Here is an 18116-nt window from a genome sequence, read left to right as displayed (position 1 = left end):
AACTAAAGATGCGAATAAATAAATATTCAAATAAATTGAATACAATAAAAATAAATATTTAAATAATATCATGACTTCTGGTCCATATTCTTGATTTTTGTAAACTTTAGGTTACAAATGATATTTATGACTTCAGGTCTAAATTTATGATTTCGTAAACTTTGGGTTACGAATAATATTCAGGATTTCAGATCCAGATTCATGATATTCAGGACTGCAGGTCCAGATTCATAATTTTGTAAACTTCAAGTTACAAATAGGATTCAAAACTTCGGGTCTAGATTTATGATATTTCAGACTTCAGGTCTAAATTCATAATTTTGTAAACTTCGGGTTATAAATAATATTTAGAATTTCGGGTCCAGATTTATGATATTCCAGACTTTAGGTCTAGATTCATGGGTTTCAGGACTTCAGGTCCAGATTTATAATTTTACAAACTTTGAGTTGCAACTATTAAAAAGAAAAATTAAATAGAGACATAACAAAAATTAAAAGATAATTGAGATATCACAACTGGGATATCCGTGTTTAAAATATTTAAGCAGCATAACGACATAATAGAAAGATATAATATACCTGAGCTGATCGTATTGATAACATGTTATAAATATAATGAAATAAATGGTAAAGTGATTAAATTGTCAAAAGAAAATTATGATTTTATTAAGGCAAGGCAATGGTAAAATGGAAGAAAGAATCAAGAAGAAGCAAGAATAAAGCAAAGAAGTGAATGAATTTCATGAGGAGAGGAGGGGGTATTTATAGAAAATTTGCGACCCCTCCAACCAAAAAAAATGGTTTCTTCCAAGGTAAGTTTCTAAGGCATTTAATGCCCTCTCTTCTCTTTTGGCCAAAGTAAAAAATATGGGGTGGAAAATTCCACCATGCATAACAGAAACTAATTTATTGCATTTTTTTTTACCAAATTTTAAAAGAAAAGGCATAGGGGTATTTTAGTAAATCTACTTCTATTCCGATAGCCGCTGAAGATCCCACGTCCAAAAAGAGAAAAAACAGTAAATTATTCAAAACAAAGTCTCTCTTGACAGAGAAGAATAGGCCTGGCTCCCCACTCCAATTTCACTCAAAATTTCAATTTATTTTCTAATTATTAAGCTAAATTTCTCAAAATCACAAGTTAAAGAGAATGTTCGAGCCACAGCACTTTCTAGATTTGCAGGATAATTCGACGTCGTTTGGGGACCCAAAATCCTGGCTCATCGGAGACGACAACTCTTCCCCATCTCAGCATCGAACTCAGCCCTCTCTCGGAACAGCTAACAGTAACGTGGATCGCGTCCTTTTCAAGGACCTCGTCGAGATTGTGCCTCTCGTCCAGTCCCTCATCGTAAGTAATTATTGTAAAAATGAAATTTTGTTTGGATTTTTTCTAGTAAAAATGAAAATTTGTTTGGATATTTTTTTTTAGGATCGGAAAGCGAACAGTTCATTTACTCGCCGTGGTTCTGTGTATTACACCAAGACGCCCTCAAGAGAATCCTTATCCAAAAAAGTAGGATTTTTTATATTAATTTTTAATTTAATAATATATATTTTTATCTATATTTGGGTTAATTATGTTAACCAGAGTTGTTGAGGCAATTGGTGTGTTCTCTGAGAGGACGCCAAGTAGTGCATTAGGCACCAAAATATTTGGGGGTTTTAATTAATTTACTGGTTTTTTATGGAGTGTTAAGCGAAATTAAGTGATAATTTTTGGGTATTTTAACGGCCTGAGAAATGCTTCTTGTATAAATGGATTTTTTTTTTGCTATCGGTGAGGTTTTTTTCTAATGTGTCAATGCACTTAAAGTTGTATCAAACTTCTGTCTTTGAGTCTTCTTTATTATATGCCTCGTCAGTAAATTTTAAAGTAGTCCTAATAAGTAAACAATGGCAGAAGAACTGGAAATGTTATAATTTCAATGTTTGATTACATATTATTAAGTTAGAGTGGTTGATTTATTATTTTCTTTTTCTAGCTACAAACATTATGATGCACATCAAAATAGTGGGTTAAATTATTTGTCATTCTGTATAGTCTTATCTCGAGTATCATGATTTGGAAGTGGGATCGCCAGGATATAATCGATGGTTGAATTGTGTTTTACTGGCTGGATGTTTATGATTTTCGGTGATTTGTTTAGCTGTATTTTCTTAAATAATAAAAATTACTGAAGGAGATAGTAGTTAGGAAATTTCTACGAGTTAGACTTTTGTAGCTCATTCAGCTGTGTCTTACTATTTTATAGGAGTGGTTTGTCAGTGCTAGAATCAGCTGGTTGAGTAAATTTCTTGTATCTTGTTGGTCCATGTGGTATACGGAAAAATTTCATCTAAATTGTTTGAATACTGAACTAGAGTTTGGCTTTTCTTGCATATATTTCCATTATCGTTATTCATGTGGCTATTAATTCTTTGCTAAACCACTACAATTCTTGGTGGCAGTTTGAGTACATTGGTTCAAGATTATCGTTACTGCAAGTATAAGTGATGTCCATGGCATCCTAACTGCCGCTGTTAGCTATAATTAGGGGCAGGCATAATCATTTTACTCTGTTTTGGATTATATTTGTCACAGATGAAAAGGATATACAAGTAAAGGTTATTTGTATTTCTGTAGAATTTAGGTACCATGCACAATTTGTTTATAACATTCTGGAGTGTATATATCAAATTTCCATTACCATTGTACTGCTGCTTCCTTTTTCAAGTTTTCATTTTGATAAATTCTTCATTTTTCAGTTTGCATTTATATTTGACTGTGTAACTATGCATCTTGTTTCTAAGAGAGCTTTGTCTCTTTCAAATCATGGTCAGATAGAGCATCATTATTTGCTACCATTGTATTGTCAAATTCACACTGATTGTTCTCTTCTTATCCATGTTAAGGTAGATCCAAAAGGTAGGAATGTGGCTCAGTCCCTTCCCCCAAAGAAGAAGAAGGACCATGGAGATAAAGAGCTAGGTAAGAATGCTAACAGTAACCAAGATGCCGATAGTTTTTCAATATTTTCTTCCAGGGCTTTGGGATCTGAAAAAGAAAATAAAGAGTTGGTTGCATTGAGAGAAGAAGTAGAGGATCTGCGGAGAAAGTTATTGGAGAAGGATGAACTACTGAAATCAGCAGAGAGTTCGATAAGTGAGATGAATGCTGTACATGTGAAACTTGATGAACTGAAACTTCAGGTTGCAGAGAAGGACTCTTTAGTTAAGTCGACACAGTTACAACTTTCTGATGCTAAGGTACCTAGAGTGCCAACTGCTTTATTGATGTATAATTAATTTCTCAATGCTTAGTTGTTGCAAAATGCATATTTGTTAACAATCTAAAGCTATCATATAAATACCTTTTTTTCACAGATAAAGCTTGCAGATAAGCAAGCCATGCTGGAGAGGATACAATGGGAAGCAATGATGGCAAATAAGAAAGTGGAGAAGCTCCAGGAAGAACTAGATTCCATGCAAGGAGAGATCACATCGATTATGCAGTTATTCAAAGGCATTATTAAGAAAGATTCTACTATTGATGCTGATGATGATTATGATGTTGCACCATATTATCGTGATCGTCTTTCTGATACTGTAAGTTCTTCTGTTTTGATTTTTTTCTCCCACTTTTCTGGTGTTCATTGCACACTGAATGGTACTGAACTGCTCTCTTATGAAACAAACATTCCTGAGAGAGGGATGTTGACTAAATTGCATGTGTATTCTGCATCTTATATTTATGCTACTAATTTTTGAAGCATTGGATGTCTTGGATAAGTGTCAAGTGGGTTAGGTGAGGTGACGAAGTATAAAATCACTTTTTAACTTTGTAAAATATCCATATATAAATGTAGCCAATTAGTTGTTGAGAAGTAATTCAGATCTCTATTGATTTATAAATTTCGTGCTTTGGGTTTCTCCTATTAGACATTGTAATGTTGATGTTTCATTGTTCAGGATGATGTAGATGACACGGAGACACAGAAAATTGAAGAAGCTAGGGAGGCGTACATCGCTGCTGTTGCCGCTGCAAAGAATAAACAAGATGAAGAATCTATTGCAGCTGCAGCCAGCGCAAGATTGTATCTTCAATCAATTGTCTTCAAATCCAACAACTTCTCCATCTTTAGGACTTCAGAAGCTCCTTCGAAAGCCTTTGCATGCTAGCTCATTCACGATCTGGTATCAAATGTTTGTAAAGGTCACACTTACCTTCCTTCAACTTTTATGGCTTCTCTAGTCGGAACTGTGACTTGTTAGTAATGTAAGGTTCATTCATGTTGTTAATAGCTTCTGATGAGAACACATGTATGGAATTTTTTTGTCAATATGGGCAGTTTGAAAAATGTTGATAATAACATATTGAGGGTGGGTTTGGTTCGAGGCAAAGAAAGATTATTTTGATAATTTATTTTTTATTATTGATATTTATTTTGTTTGATTTATTAAGTAATAAAAGATTCAATAATCTTCTATCACTAATGATAACATAACTGGTAATATAAGAGGTAATTTGATTAACATATTCATCATAGGTATTAAAAGATTATCAGGTAATCTTTATTGTGTTACTATTTTATACTTTTAATTTTTTAAGGAAAAAAATTATTACAAAGATAGATTGCGTAGAATATTATTGAGTATAAAATATTATTATATTTAATAAAATTTAGTAATTATAAATAATTATTGTGTTTGGTTGAATGTAATACAAAATATTACTATATATATATTATATTTTTAAATGTCTTAGGTATAATTATTTTAAAATATTTTTTATATAACTTTTTATAGTAATAAGTAAAGATAAAAAAATAACAAAATCAAAGATTATCTTGCTAATTTTTAAACTTAAAATAAAGTAATAAGATCACATCTTATATTATTAATCATATCATCATCATCAGTAATAGAAGATTATTAAAATATTTTATTACTTATCAATTATACATTAAGAATAATAATATTATAATATTTTTTTATAATATCCAATCAAATATGATAATTTTGTATATTTAATAATTTTTTCTAATTTTTATTAAACACAACAAAAAATGTAAAAGTATTCTATCTTTATAATAATATTTTATTTTTGATAATAAAATATTATTAAAATTAAATGCACCCTAAATGAAAAAACAAATTGTATTAACTCTTTGAATGATGGAGTAAACTTAAGGAAGTATTGAGATAAATATGAAACATGTGCCAATTTAATCACCAATTTGGCAAGGAAGTTTAATTTCTTCTAGCTAATAATATATCATAATTTAAAAGTAGCCATTAAATCACAGGTATAATATAAATAAATGAATGATATGCGTTGTCTCCTTTTAGGCATATAAAACTGAGAAGAGAAAAGATGAACATGTATAATTCAGAATCTACAACACTGAAACTTCATAGAAACTGTCTTGTGTTTCCTCAAATGTAGCCCTTCTGATCTTGGCATCTGTGCTGGACTCCCTATCCACTCCCACCCTAATCTGCATTATGATATTAATTTTAATTTTCTCCGATTATTTGGAATATCAAAACTTGCCATTTGCATAGAGATGGCAACTGATAAGCAAGGGCTAAATAACTTAATCTCAGAAAATAGGAATGACAAAGAATTTTCGTCTCTTCCCTGTGAGAAAATTTTCCTTTCCCTTTCCTACCATCCCCGCAAAGAAAATTCCCTACAATTTTCTTTTCTCTTTTTGTCCCCGTTAAAAAATATAATGAAATATTTATTAAATATTATAGTATTTTCATCATAATTCAAAATTATTATGAGTAATTTAATATATAAAAATTTAGAAAATATGTTAGAAATAAGATGAAACAAGAAAGAAACTATCCATATCTCTGATGATGAGGATTTGTATCTATCTATATTGGGAATCTCCTTTCCATTTGAAAGAGGGGACCTTGGATTGCCATCTCTATATGTGCATAAACAAATTAGTTAATATAAACTTACACAGGAAAGGCAAAAGAGCCCGAGCTGTTGTCCGATTGATTAGAGTCAGTTGATCCAACTGAGACCATTCCCTGATTCTCCATCTCCTCCTCATTCTGGTCCTCTGCATCTACATATATAATCTCTTCCTTGTCAACCTCAGTGACTGGGATTTTGATAACTTCCTCACTCATTGGGTCTTCTTCAAATTTCTGTTCCACAAAGAAATCAGTATTGTTTCTACGTCTTAACGAAAATCAACAACTGGGTTGCCATTTTCTCAGAGAATAATGAAACTTTTTGCTGACCTTTTGATTTGGAGGCAATGAACTTCTTCTACTTTCACATGGCGTTTCCGATTTGCAGTAATCCTTTACAACGTCAAATGCTCCATCTTCTCTAAAGCAGAAGACGATATAGTCTTCATCGGTGAAATGAGACCAACTCGAGTCATTAGAACTGCTGGTAATTTCTGTTGAAACAAGATTTTCATTGTTCCTCGCCGCCATTGATGTACTGAGGTTTATTCTTGTACTGCATACATTATCACTGTTATTTTTACTTGATCGCTTTCTACAAAACAACTTTTTACCAATCCTTTTGGCTTTTCTCTTGTCATCTTTCGATGATGACGATCGATATGTCACCGTTTCATCGTCTGCCAAAAAAAAAAAAACTCTGATCATATTATAATTTTTATATGCAGACGAAAGAAGCTAAAATCTCTTTGATTATTTACCTAAAGGGAATCTGCAAGCAGTGAAACATGAAGCCCAGTCCTTCACTCGCCATCTCATGAGTCTTGTGAGTGACCATTGAATCCACATCTTTGAAGTCTTCTTGTTGTTTTGATCTTTCTGGGTTTTCTGTGACAGATTGAGAGAGAGTGAAAGAAGAGTTAATGAATGAGATGAAGGAGAAGAGAGGGAATAAAGCGTTTGAATTTGAAAAGGTGAAAGAATGAATTAGAGAAGTTACTGTTCGTCAACCCATGATGATTAGTAAGACAGTTATGATTCTAAACATGGTAAAAAGAAGAGAAATTTGTGGGAGATTTAGTCTCCTTCAACCACACATCACTATGCATAAAGATGGCAACTGGGAGACAGGTATGGAATACTTTAATCTTCCTTTCAGTCTCTGCAAAGGAAAACTTTTCCGTCTTTGATATGAGAATGACGGAAATCCCCGTCCCCTCATGTGAAAAAATATCCCATCCTGTCCCTAATACGGGAATTGAGGGCCATCCTCATTCCCTCCCCGCAGAACAAATTTCTCTCCTCTTTCCCTTTCATCCATGCAAAAAAATTTTCCGCACTTTATTTTTTTTATCTCTGATATAAAAATAATAAAATATTTATAATCTATTAAGATATAATTGTAATAATTTAAATTTTTTTTAAATAATTTAACATAGAAAAATTTAAGAAATTTATATGATGAACGATGAACCGAGAGAAGAGAGAACAAGTTAAAGATATATATATATATATATATATGTATGCATTCTTGTCCCTGGCAATAAAAATTTTAGTCTTTTATGAGAAAATCTTCTTTCAATTCTAGAAAAAATGGACCGAATATCTAATTTTGCTAATCGAATCCCCCGAGAAAAAAAAAACTGAATTATAAATCATATGTCTTATTACTCCCATGAATAAATTGTTAAATCATAAAATAATATAAAACTAGTTTAGTTGAGTATGAATGTGACATTATATCCGACAATGGCCTCAATATTATTCATAGAGAAGGTTCTGGCTAAGCAATATCCTCGAGCAAGCCGGAAGATTCCAGTACCGCCGACTATCGGCATTTCTCTTTCTTCCTGCATCACCGGATCCCGGCCGACGACACTGAAAGAGCTGCCGTTAAAATGTCCACTAATGAACACATAAGTCAGAGTCATCAGAAGACTAAGCTCATTATGATGAGACGCCATCGCATAGATCCCTTGGGCACGTCCCAGAACCGTCGAGTTCCGGTCGGGTGAGACTGTAAGCGGTTTGTCGATGACAAAAAAGGATCCAAAATTAGCTGCAACTTGATAGGAGTTTGTGAAGTTGGATCTGCCTGCAACCCGGGCAGCTGTCAGGTTTGGTCCGCCGACAATGTCGTGCATGTGGGATTCTATGTGGGCGACATTGAATTTGTGGGCTGCTGTTGTGTAAAAACGCGTAAGAAGTAAAATGAGAAGCAGAAATTTGCTTGTGGAAGCCACTGATGAAAAACAATGAGCTCTCTGTGACGATGAGATTTTAGGGAAGAGATTTCTCTATATAAGAAAAAGAAAATTTGCTGCATGTTTAACACGCCAAAGAGTTTGAAATTCTGTATTGAATGATTGGAGATTTGGAGTGGTTGAAAAATTTGGCCAATAATTTCTCTTAAGCCAAAAATGGTGGGCATGCACGTAACGTAGGAGAAGGGACAAGACCTGGAGGTAAGTTCAGAAGGAATAAGTAAAAATTTATTGCCCAAAACCACCCAATTTTTAATGAAATGCAATTCGAAGGTTCAGAAAGTCATATTCTCGCTAAACTCTTTAGCAACATCAATAATATGTCCCATGAAAATTGGCAAGTGAGGTTTGTGTATATATTTTGGAAAAAAAATAAAGTTATTGATTGAATATCTAAATTTGTTTTAGATTCTTCTAATGAGTTTACATTTTATTAGGATCCACTAACAGGATTGGATAAATCTTTTTGATAAAAAATATTGAAGCTTTAAATATAAATTAACATTTATATTTCTTGTTTGCTTTTAGGTCTTTGATCCCGATTTTGTATAAAAAAAAAGTCATATTTTCATCCGTCATCTATTTTTGTTAATGAATTTTGTTAAGTTAATGGCCAAAAGACTATTTTCCACCCAAGGTTTATTAAAATGACAAATTCCAATCATTTTCAAAAAGTCATATTCTCACTTGTCATCCACTTTCGTTAATAAATTCCAATAACTGAAAGGTAATCTTTCTTTTTATTTTCTTTTATTTTGCTTTATTTTTTCTATTTTCCATTTTCAAAAGTTTGGTGAAGATTTGTAATTTTTGAAATGTTTAGGGTGTTAATAAAATTTTTAAAGGGTTTTGAAATTTTGAAAAAAGTTTAGAGGTGTTTTTTGAATATATTTTAAAATTTCAATGTGCCCCTTGAGAGTTTCAAAAATGATAAGTACGCCTCTAAAGAAATGACCTGAATGCAATATTTTAAAGATAATTACAGTTTTGATAGTTTTAAAAAATTTAAGTGATAAAATTTGTAAATAGTAAGTATATATTGATAATTTGATATTCATAATTTGATATTCATAATTAATGTCAACTTTGTAATTTTATTAAAAGGTTAAAATAGTTATTTATAATTAAATCAAACAAAAACACTGATAGATTTAAATGATAAGTAAAAATTTGATTTTTTGAAATAATTTGATATTAAGTGTTAATGATTATTTTATAGTTTCAATAAAAGGATAAATAATTTTATATATATATATATATATATATATATATATATATATATATATATATATATATATATATATATATATATATATATATATATATATATGTAAGAAGACCAAATAAATGCATTAGCAAAAATTGATACGGGTGAGAATTTGACTTTTTGAAACTTAAAAGTGAGGATCTACCATTTTATCAAACCTTGGGTGGGAACTAGTCGTTTTGCCAAATTTAATTGGTTTGTTAATGTCTTATAAATATGAAATTCAAATATCAGAATTTAATTTAGGTAATATAATTATAAGTTTGAAATTCTTCCTAATCGAGGGTATTTAAGGTAATATTTGAATTAAATGAGTGGTTTGAGAAATCAATATTTTCTGACCCAAGATTTGCTAAAAACACCAGTTTCACTTTTAAATTTTAAAAAAGTTAAATTTTCACTCATTAGTCATTTCTGTTAGTAAATTCCGTTAGTGGAAACATAGAAAAATCACATTGCATAGATTTTTCAATTTTCATTATTTTCTTTTTTTTTTTTAATTTTTTAGAGTTATACCGATCTGAGTGGTTATGAAATTTTATTGATGTTGGGTAAAAAGTGACCCATCAGGTCGTTATACCAAATATTAGATAAATCAAAAGTTTAATATTAAAATATTATTAAAGAATATTTAAACTCATATCTTCTTATGTATGAAACCGATCTATGACTGTTTTTTTCTATTTGACAAGATTTCTCCTTAGCCTAGTTTTGCTCCTATGATTTGCCCAACAATAAAACTATATACACATACTTTTGACACATAATTTGAATATACAGATAATGTGTTTTTATCTAATTGGATTATTTTAAATTAAAGATAAAATAATTTTTAATCAAATAATAATATATTATCTGTATATCTAAATTATGTATTAAAAGCGTATACATATATCATTGCACTTTGCCCAAATATTGTTATGTTCTCTTGGGTACAACTTCACCCTGAAAATAAGCTTTCACTGAAGGAGGATTACTCTCCTAGGCTCACTCTTCCAAGATATTTAATGCATTGAAGAAATGAGAAATTTCCTTTAAATCTAATCTGTGGGATGCTGCTAAACTGTCCATGAAATTATAAATCGCCAACTTATTTATCTGTTTGTTTCAGGCAGGCTCTTATATGCTGTCAGTTTTAAGTTTTAGTTCACAGCTCTCATTTCTCATCATTGGATAACAATTACCTGTTAAGTATTAGGAAATAGTAAATGCGATTGGTTTTTTAGGAGAGAAAGATGAGAGAACTCAGTAATAGAGAGAGCAAGGGGTGAATGTTGAATCACTTCAAGGGCATTATTTAAAGGGGAAATATTCCTATGTGTGCCACAAACCCATGAAAGAAAGAAGCAATTAGGGGTGGATACGAACGGGACTGTGCCCAAACACCCTCTTACTCAAGTTTGGTTCAGATTCATTGAGTCAAAGTTAAAGGTGATTTGAATTTAATTCGAATTTATAGCTCATTTTGATTCGAATTGATGATTTTGTTTAAATAACATCATTTTATTAATAAGTTATAAACTCAAACTATAAATTTAAGCCAAACCAGATCATGAATCAGTTCAAATTGAACTCAAATCAAACTGAACTGAATCATTCGAACTTAACTCAAGACACTCTTAATTTTGATTCGATAAACTCAAACTGAACTCAAGCCAAGGAACATTTGAGCTTGCCCTAGTTCATATCCACCCCAACTTGCAGGACCCTTTTGAAAGCACATTTCGGGGTACTGCAAAGCAGAGTTTGGAAGGTCCTGAAGCCTGTACTTATCTGGAAATATGAATACATAAAGAGGGATAATTTGTACTATGCAAAAGTGAAACCACTGCAGAAGTAGAAAATAAAGCTTTCTTTTAGCAAGGTGAGGTTGGAGATTTTAAGAATCATCAAACAGTTGAAGATGATTGAACAACTTAATTGAATTACTAAGAAAACATTGGTTGATTCTGGTTAAATATTCTACACTGCCAAATAAGGCTTTTACCATCTAACTTATGAAAACCACTCAAATTCTCAGAGTTTCCATACAAACAAACTTTAAGTAAATGTTCTCCACCTGAGGAAATTCTTTATAAGAAGGAAGACTTCAAATGAATCAATTTTAAATATTATCTCACATCGACACAAATAATGACCAGGTAATCTGGATGCTGTTTAGGTTACAAAAGCAAGAAGAAGAAGAAGAAGAAGAAGAAAAGATATTTCAGGTCAACTACATTATAATCTGAAAGAGCAGAGAATTTATTTCAAGAATTGCTAAAGAACAAATAATTCTACAGCTAGCAAAAGGAAAAAAGAAAAAAACCCATCAGCCAAAAATGAATCCCCCAGAACTCTTCGCCTACTACATTTGTTTTCTTTCACTAGTATGGTTAAAAAAAGAATGAAAAAGCTACTAAGTCAAAAATTTCTACATCTGACTCTACATCGATGCGATCACTGGTTGAGGGTGTAAAACATTGAAGATCACATAGATTACTGATGATCAAGAACTAGCATAATTTAACTTGTGACACAATCATCAACATATGGGTGGCTTTGATTTATATACTTTTCCCAAAGAGGCTTATACCTGCTAATGGCCAATTTCAGCCATGGCTTCATGTTCCCATTGAAGTGAATAACAGCTGCACTCTCAATAAGACGATTGTCGATGTTCATATCATAACCCAATCCTAAAACATGCCATCTCCTATCAAGTGGTTCTGTGAGTCCATAAAAGGCTAGAAGAGCAGGAGGAAGAGTTCCCAGCTTCCACAGTGTCCGATCAACATTCTGCTCCTGCCAGTAATGATACCGTGCAGTCACATTTGCTTTCCTCCAGGCAATCAGATCAAAAATGTTCATACCAAAAGCCCATCCACATGCATGAGGGTCAAACTTTGAGCCAATTATTGGATTTGAGAAATTGAGATACTTGTAATAACGATGATATCCCTCAAGACAAGTTTCTACTGCACCATTCACATTTCCATGTAAATCCAATGAGAAGAGTGGTGTCAGATCCTTCTGAACAACAACATCATCATCGAGAAAAACTATTTTTTCAAGCTGAGGATAGATTTCGGGAATGTAAAAGCGAAGGTGATTTAGCAAAGAAATGTGCTTTGGATTCTGCAATTTTGGCTCAACCATTGTCTCTTGGTACTCACCAAAATAATAGGCCCGTGATTCATTATCAAAGAGTTGTTTCACAATGGGAGCATATGAAGTGTTCAACCATGAGAATTCTTCTACATTTTGCACTTCTATAGTTGATCCTTTGAAGTCATTACTGAGGAGCCAAGCCTGCATAGCTCCATAGGAGACTCCATTGGTGACAATGTGGAACACTATCTGTGTCGGATGATCAGCATTGATGACAGTAGAATTGATAACTACAGATGTAGCCAGCACATTATCTGAAAAAATACAAAAATGATAGAGATTATTGTCCACAAGTCGCACAGAGTTCCTACTCTCAACAGCAAGATCTTGGAGGGGCATGCTTTTATGCCAATCAACTGTGAGCTTGACTTTTAGGCAGTGGAGGCTCTTCGGTACTGATTCAGCCACCAATTGCCCAAACAATGTACTCTGAACTGTTATTGCATTTGCCCGCTCTTCAAGGGCTTGAATATAAGATCTCATTGTCATTATTGTAGTTGCAATGTCATAATGGACATCTTGCGCTTTAAAGATGAGGGCTGATAAGCTAGTAAGTATTGGCTCTGCTTCGTCTAGTGTGATAGGCTCTCCTCTCATGGCAGCTTTGGAAAGCAAAAGCTGGGAACTTCTTATCTTCTTGCTGAGCTCCCAAGCAAGGTGAAGGTTATTGTGCTCTTTGGCGATGATAACATAGGCCTTGGCAAGTGTTATTTGATCTGCTAATTGCCGAGGAAATGAGGTAGCAATCAATATTTCTTCGGTAAAATTTAAACCCTCAAGGGCAACCTTCTCTGTTCTTGAACTTTTTTCCTGGCAAAGATACAAAGGGAAGAGTAAGCACTCAAACAATTAATCCAGAAACCAGTGAGCAACAACATATAAATAATGCAAAACAATTAATTAATATTCAACCACTCTCTGGAATTATTTTCAAAGAATAATTTACTGAAAAGGATGATGTTGCAAGACGAGCAAAGAGGTCTATTAGGATTAGATAATAATTATAATAATAATAATATAATTAACTAAGAAAATATTTGATTATAATAAAATATTTGAGATTAAGAAAAGATATATGAGATTAGGATAGTATATTTGATTAAGATAATATTTGAATTTGAAAGATTGGATATTGGTTGAATAAATAGAGGCGATTGGATTGCAGAGGGGAGGAGAAGATTATTTTTGAGTATTTTGGGCAGCCGATAGGGAGGCCGGCCATTGGAAGGAGCTATCGGCATTGTTTTCTTTTAATATTAATAAAATTTGTGCTAGGTCCCCATTAAAGTCCAAAATGGCAGAAAATATAATTGACTGCAAGAATAACAACTGAAAAATTGACTTAGATGATTTAACAACAATTTTATTTTCTAGTTAACCATTTCACTCTTCTAAATAATATTTAAATTAAAAAAAGAATAAACCTGTGTGCAGAAGGATTCATTAGTGTCCCTCTAACACAACCAGAAGCCTAAAAATAAGCATCACAACAATCACAAAATTCCAAAAAATGTTGAGTTTGGTTAAAGGAATTAAGATTTCTTATTGGGATAGCACCAAGAATATAAAACCTAGATTATCTAGACAAATTGTTAAGATTGGTGGTAACTGGATTTAGGAAGTGATGAAAATCAGCATCAGTAGAAGTTATGCTGTGTTCAGACTGATACCCACTAGGAGGTGCACACGGCTGCCCTGATAGTGAAAGCTACAGAAATTCAGATAGACAGTGAGAGGTCACCAAGAAGTGGCATGATGATTCTATGGTAGTGGCACAAGTAAGAGTGATGCAGGTACCTAAATGGCTGCAGTGGTCAAAGTGGTAATGGATTAAATGAACCTTCTTTTCGTATGGTTTTTCTCTTATGCATCCTTAACATTAAAAATTGCCACAAAAACTGGAAATGACAGTCCGATATCAATTTAAACACGGATTAATACCAATTAAAAATGAGTGAAACAGAAACATAATTCTCTACCCCGAATTCCCAAAACGTTTAAAAAAATAAATATTAAAATTTAAAACCTTCTTAAATGGCTTGATGTTTGTGTCTTTTTCAACCTAAGCAATGGTTTGGAGGCCAATTAATAAGGAACACCAATCACTACCTTAGAGATGACAGCGTGTAAGGTCTGGGATAGGTATGTTGAGTCCAAGACCTTATCCCCAACCCAAATACATTAAAAAAATATAAGTCAACCTGTCATAATTTATCTTATTTATCCAAACCTGTCTCATTGGGTATTGTACTAGAAAATTCACAAGTTTACGGGCCAGATGAATTTTTTTATTTATATTATATAAGAAAAACAATATTTCTTTGGCAGGCCTAGCTCTTGGAAGAGTTTCCCTTGATTTAACCCAAACCCTCCAAAAAGAATAAAAGACCTAGTCCCACCCAAACTTGTGACAAGTCTTTGTCCCAGAGCAGTCCCTTCAGAGTCTAGGTTGTCCAAATTGCCATCCCTAACTACCTTAACATCTTAGCCAACTGCATGACCAAGTTAAGACGATATCACAACTTCATGAAGGGAGAATACGAAAAAGATAATATCATAACTACATTTCCTTATGATGAAACCAGGTGATGAAAACATTCATAAATCAGCTGTTATAAGTAGACACTCTTGAAAATTCTTCATCCTTTCTTCATAGAATGATAAAAGACAAATTAAGAAATTTTGAGATTTAAATAGAATGAATGTTTTGAAAAAGCAATATGGATCACATCATCTACAGCTTCCTAGGTGCTGAATAAGATTCAAGAATTCACAACTTTACAGCACTAAGACATTTAGAATATTCTTAAGGTTGTCACAAGGGTAAGTGCTCAAATTAAAGCAGGGAAGGGCAAAAAAGATGTGATATTTGAAGGAAAAACAGTGCATTTGGCCCAAACTTAGGGAAACATCTCTACCATCCATAATTTGTTTAATAATGTGTTTTAGAGTAAAAGAAAGCAACATAAGACAATAAAACATCTCATCCTAAGTTAAATATGCTTGATTTATGGCATATAACAAAACTGGGAAATGTTAACATTCAAAAAATTAGAGCAATGCCATGTGCACACACTTTTGAGTACACAATTGGGTACATAAATGATATGTTATCATGTGATTGGATGTTATTTCATCCTTAATTTAAAATCACATTTTTTACTCAAAATAGTTTTTTTGAAAAAATCATCACAAGTAATACTACCAAATATTTGCATAAGCAGGATGCCAAATCCTATGTACTTCATGAGCCTAAGATTTGAGATTAACATCATTCTGTGATTTGAGTTTACGGTCAAATGATACAGCTAAATCCTAAATGGTTGATTTATTTCTTCGAAAAACACATTAGCATGGTATGAAGAGAAAATATGTTGACTCTGAAAGATTCCACTCCTTCAGAAGGAAACTCTCACTTTTCAGAAAATTGTTTTTTAAAATCTGAGCAATGCATGTAAGAAAATTTTGAAATATTTCTTAACAGATGTTATGAAGGCCACAATAAGAAATGACATTTAAAATATCAAGAATTCAGTAGGTATTAAAAAGAACAGTAAGAGAAAAAAAGAGATCGAAACAACACAATCCTAACAATAAACGCAATTCTTTTTAGATTTTAAGAGAAGGTGGAGTATACTTTTTGATAATGAAAATTTAATCACCAAATACAGGAAAAAGAGCCCATTTATGAATCTGGTAAGAGACTGATTAAACCTAAGCTAAAGTTAACATGATTCCCTAATTCGGATGCTATTCATACATCCATCCTTTTTTTAACTCAAAACGAAAGGAAATCTCACATCCCCCTTTCATGCTTTGCTACAAATTATAACCAAAATGTAACATCTTTTGTATCTCAATGATATTACCCCTTCAAATTCTCAATGCATCCCTTCTGTGAAGGTTTAGAAACAAGAGTACAATAAATGACATCATCAACAAGCACAGTTATTAAAGAAGAATATGTTCACCATTGAACTAGTGAGCAGCAAGAAAATAGAATAATTCATTCGTCTCAAGGATTGCAAGAAACACTTGCTGTCAGTTGAGTTACTATCTCTAATATCTAAAACCTTTCAACAACACTGCTGAAGCGCTTATCATAGCTCAAACAGTCAAGAATTTCAATTATAAATATCTAACCTATAAAGATTATTATAATACAGAAATTCCAATTTCCAAAAATTAATATAGGTGAACTGATAATAGGTTTTTCATCAAATCTTGTTAGAAAGGAAAAAGAAATTTTGAGAATAAAAAATCGAAAGCTCATCGATAAATAGTATTAGATTGATACCCAAACACTCTTACACATAAAATTATCTTTATTTTGGAGACCTGCAACAAAATCAATATAGTAGTGGTCAAAGGATTTTAATGATAGAGTACAAAATCACAGGTATCACTGGAAGCTTTCTTAGGGAAACACAAATTGACAGAGACATCCAGTCTTCTGATACAAAGACAACAAAATGGATAATGAAATGTAACCAATTTAGACATGCATATGTCTGGAAAAAAATACTAGCAAGTCAACAAACTAAAAATTCAGGACGCACCTCAACTCAGAAATGGGAACTCTATCATGTTTACATATGAATACTGATAAAATTTCATGATCGGGAGACATTAAATCAACACACACAAGGATACATATGAAATTCAAAACCACTGAAACTCAATCATTATTCATTTCTCATATCATCATTAATATAGCATCAAAACTCCAAAACCAATTCACACACAAATTAACTTCCCAAGCTGTAAGATCAAACGGGCAACTCCAAAATCTACCCAACATATAGAAACTAAACAACTTGATATCATGAAACGAGAACAGAACATAAGATCAGAATTATACAAAAACAAAACAAGAGTTCTCAAACCATAATTACCTGCACTATCTTGTCAACCCGATCTTCATGATGATTATGGTGAAGAACAAACAAAACCAATCCCACAAACAAAAACAAGCAAAGAAGAACCCAGATCCAAACAGAAAGCCTCCTTCGAACCGGGCGCCGATAGTCGGCAGCCCGCCTCCGCATCTTTCACTGATCCTCTCCACAATTCAACAGGAAATCAAGAATCGAAACCGACCCATGTAACAGATTTGGTCACAAAATAAAGGGGCATAAACAAAGAACAATGTTTCAGCATCAGAATCCAGAACAAGAAAAAGTTGAGTCACCCTTTGGGGTTTATATAATAAAAAACACATAAAAAGAGTTTGGAGAAAGAAAAACGAGTGCAGTGAGATTTTGATTTGACAGGAAGAGTGAAAAAGATTTATAACCAAAGGAGACTTTGTTTCCTTTCTTCGTTGGTTTCTGAAATCGATGAGCTGAGTTATGCTCATATATGATTGTGAAAATGTCTGTCAGTTTGTTCGAGCCTTGAGGGGAGGGAAAGAACACAGCCGCCTCAACACATGTGAAGTCTTCTAACTTAAATCTAAATCATTTGCCCTCTCTCTCTTCGTTTCAAATGTTTTATTTTTAATTTAAAATTATTTATAT

General features: G+C 32.5%; 4 protein-coding genes across 4 annotated transcripts; 1 reads left to right on the top strand and 3 right to left on the bottom strand.

Annotated features, from left to right (window-relative positions):
• The first annotated feature begins 1000 nt into the window (after positions 1 to 1000).
• On the top strand, positions 1001 to 4354 carry LOC123203858 (protein MICROTUBULE BINDING PROTEIN 2C-like). Its single transcript, XM_044620315.1, has 5 exons — positions 1001 to 1351; positions 1433 to 1516; positions 2896 to 3249; positions 3367 to 3588; positions 3952 to 4354. Exons 1-5 carry the CDS (start codon positions 1151 to 1153, stop codon positions 4159 to 4161), a joined length of 1071 nt encoding a protein of 356 aa, XP_044476250.1. The 5' UTR covers positions 1001 to 1150; the 3' UTR covers positions 4162 to 4354.
• A 1017-nt stretch (positions 4355 to 5371) lies between these two features.
• Positions 5372 to 6765, bottom strand: LOC123204312 (protein BREAKING OF ASYMMETRY IN THE STOMATAL LINEAGE-like). Its single transcript, XM_044620921.1, has 4 exons — positions 6678 to 6765; positions 6247 to 6596; positions 5960 to 6150; positions 5372 to 5480 (listed from the first exon to the last, which is right to left on the bottom strand). The coding sequence occupies exons 1-4, from the start codon at positions 6763 to 6765 to the stop codon at positions 5372 to 5374; spliced, it is 738 nt and encodes a 245-aa protein (XP_044476856.1).
• An 866-nt stretch (positions 6766 to 7631) lies between these two features.
• LOC123204311 (dirigent protein 1-like) lies at positions 7632 to 11170 on the bottom strand. Its single transcript, XM_044620920.1, has 2 exons — positions 11093 to 11170; positions 7632 to 8213 (listed from the first exon to the last, which is right to left on the bottom strand). The coding sequence occupies exons 1-2, from the start codon at positions 11168 to 11170 to the stop codon at positions 7632 to 7634; spliced, it is 660 nt and encodes a 219-aa protein (XP_044476855.1).
• A 500-nt stretch (positions 11171 to 11670) lies between these two features.
• On the bottom strand, positions 11671 to 18067 carry LOC123204836 (hexosyltransferase GAUT11-like). Its single transcript, XM_044621640.1, has 2 exons — positions 17493 to 18067; positions 11671 to 13407 (listed from the first exon to the last, which is right to left on the bottom strand). Exons 1-2 carry the CDS (start codon positions 17643 to 17645, stop codon positions 11953 to 11955), a joined length of 1608 nt encoding a protein of 535 aa, XP_044477575.1. The 5' UTR covers positions 17646 to 18067; the 3' UTR covers positions 11671 to 11952.
• Positions 18068 to 18116: the final 49 nt, after the last annotated feature.

The sequence above is a fragment of the Mangifera indica genome, chromosome 20, assembly GCF_011075055.1.
Source record: "Mangifera indica cultivar Alphonso chromosome 20, CATAS_Mindica_2.1, whole genome shotgun sequence".
Taxonomy (NCBI): domain Eukaryota; kingdom Viridiplantae; phylum Streptophyta; class Magnoliopsida; order Sapindales; family Anacardiaceae; genus Mangifera; species Mangifera indica.
The sequence above is the reverse complement of the archived record's forward strand: the minus strand, read 5'-3'. Positions and strand labels throughout refer to the sequence as shown.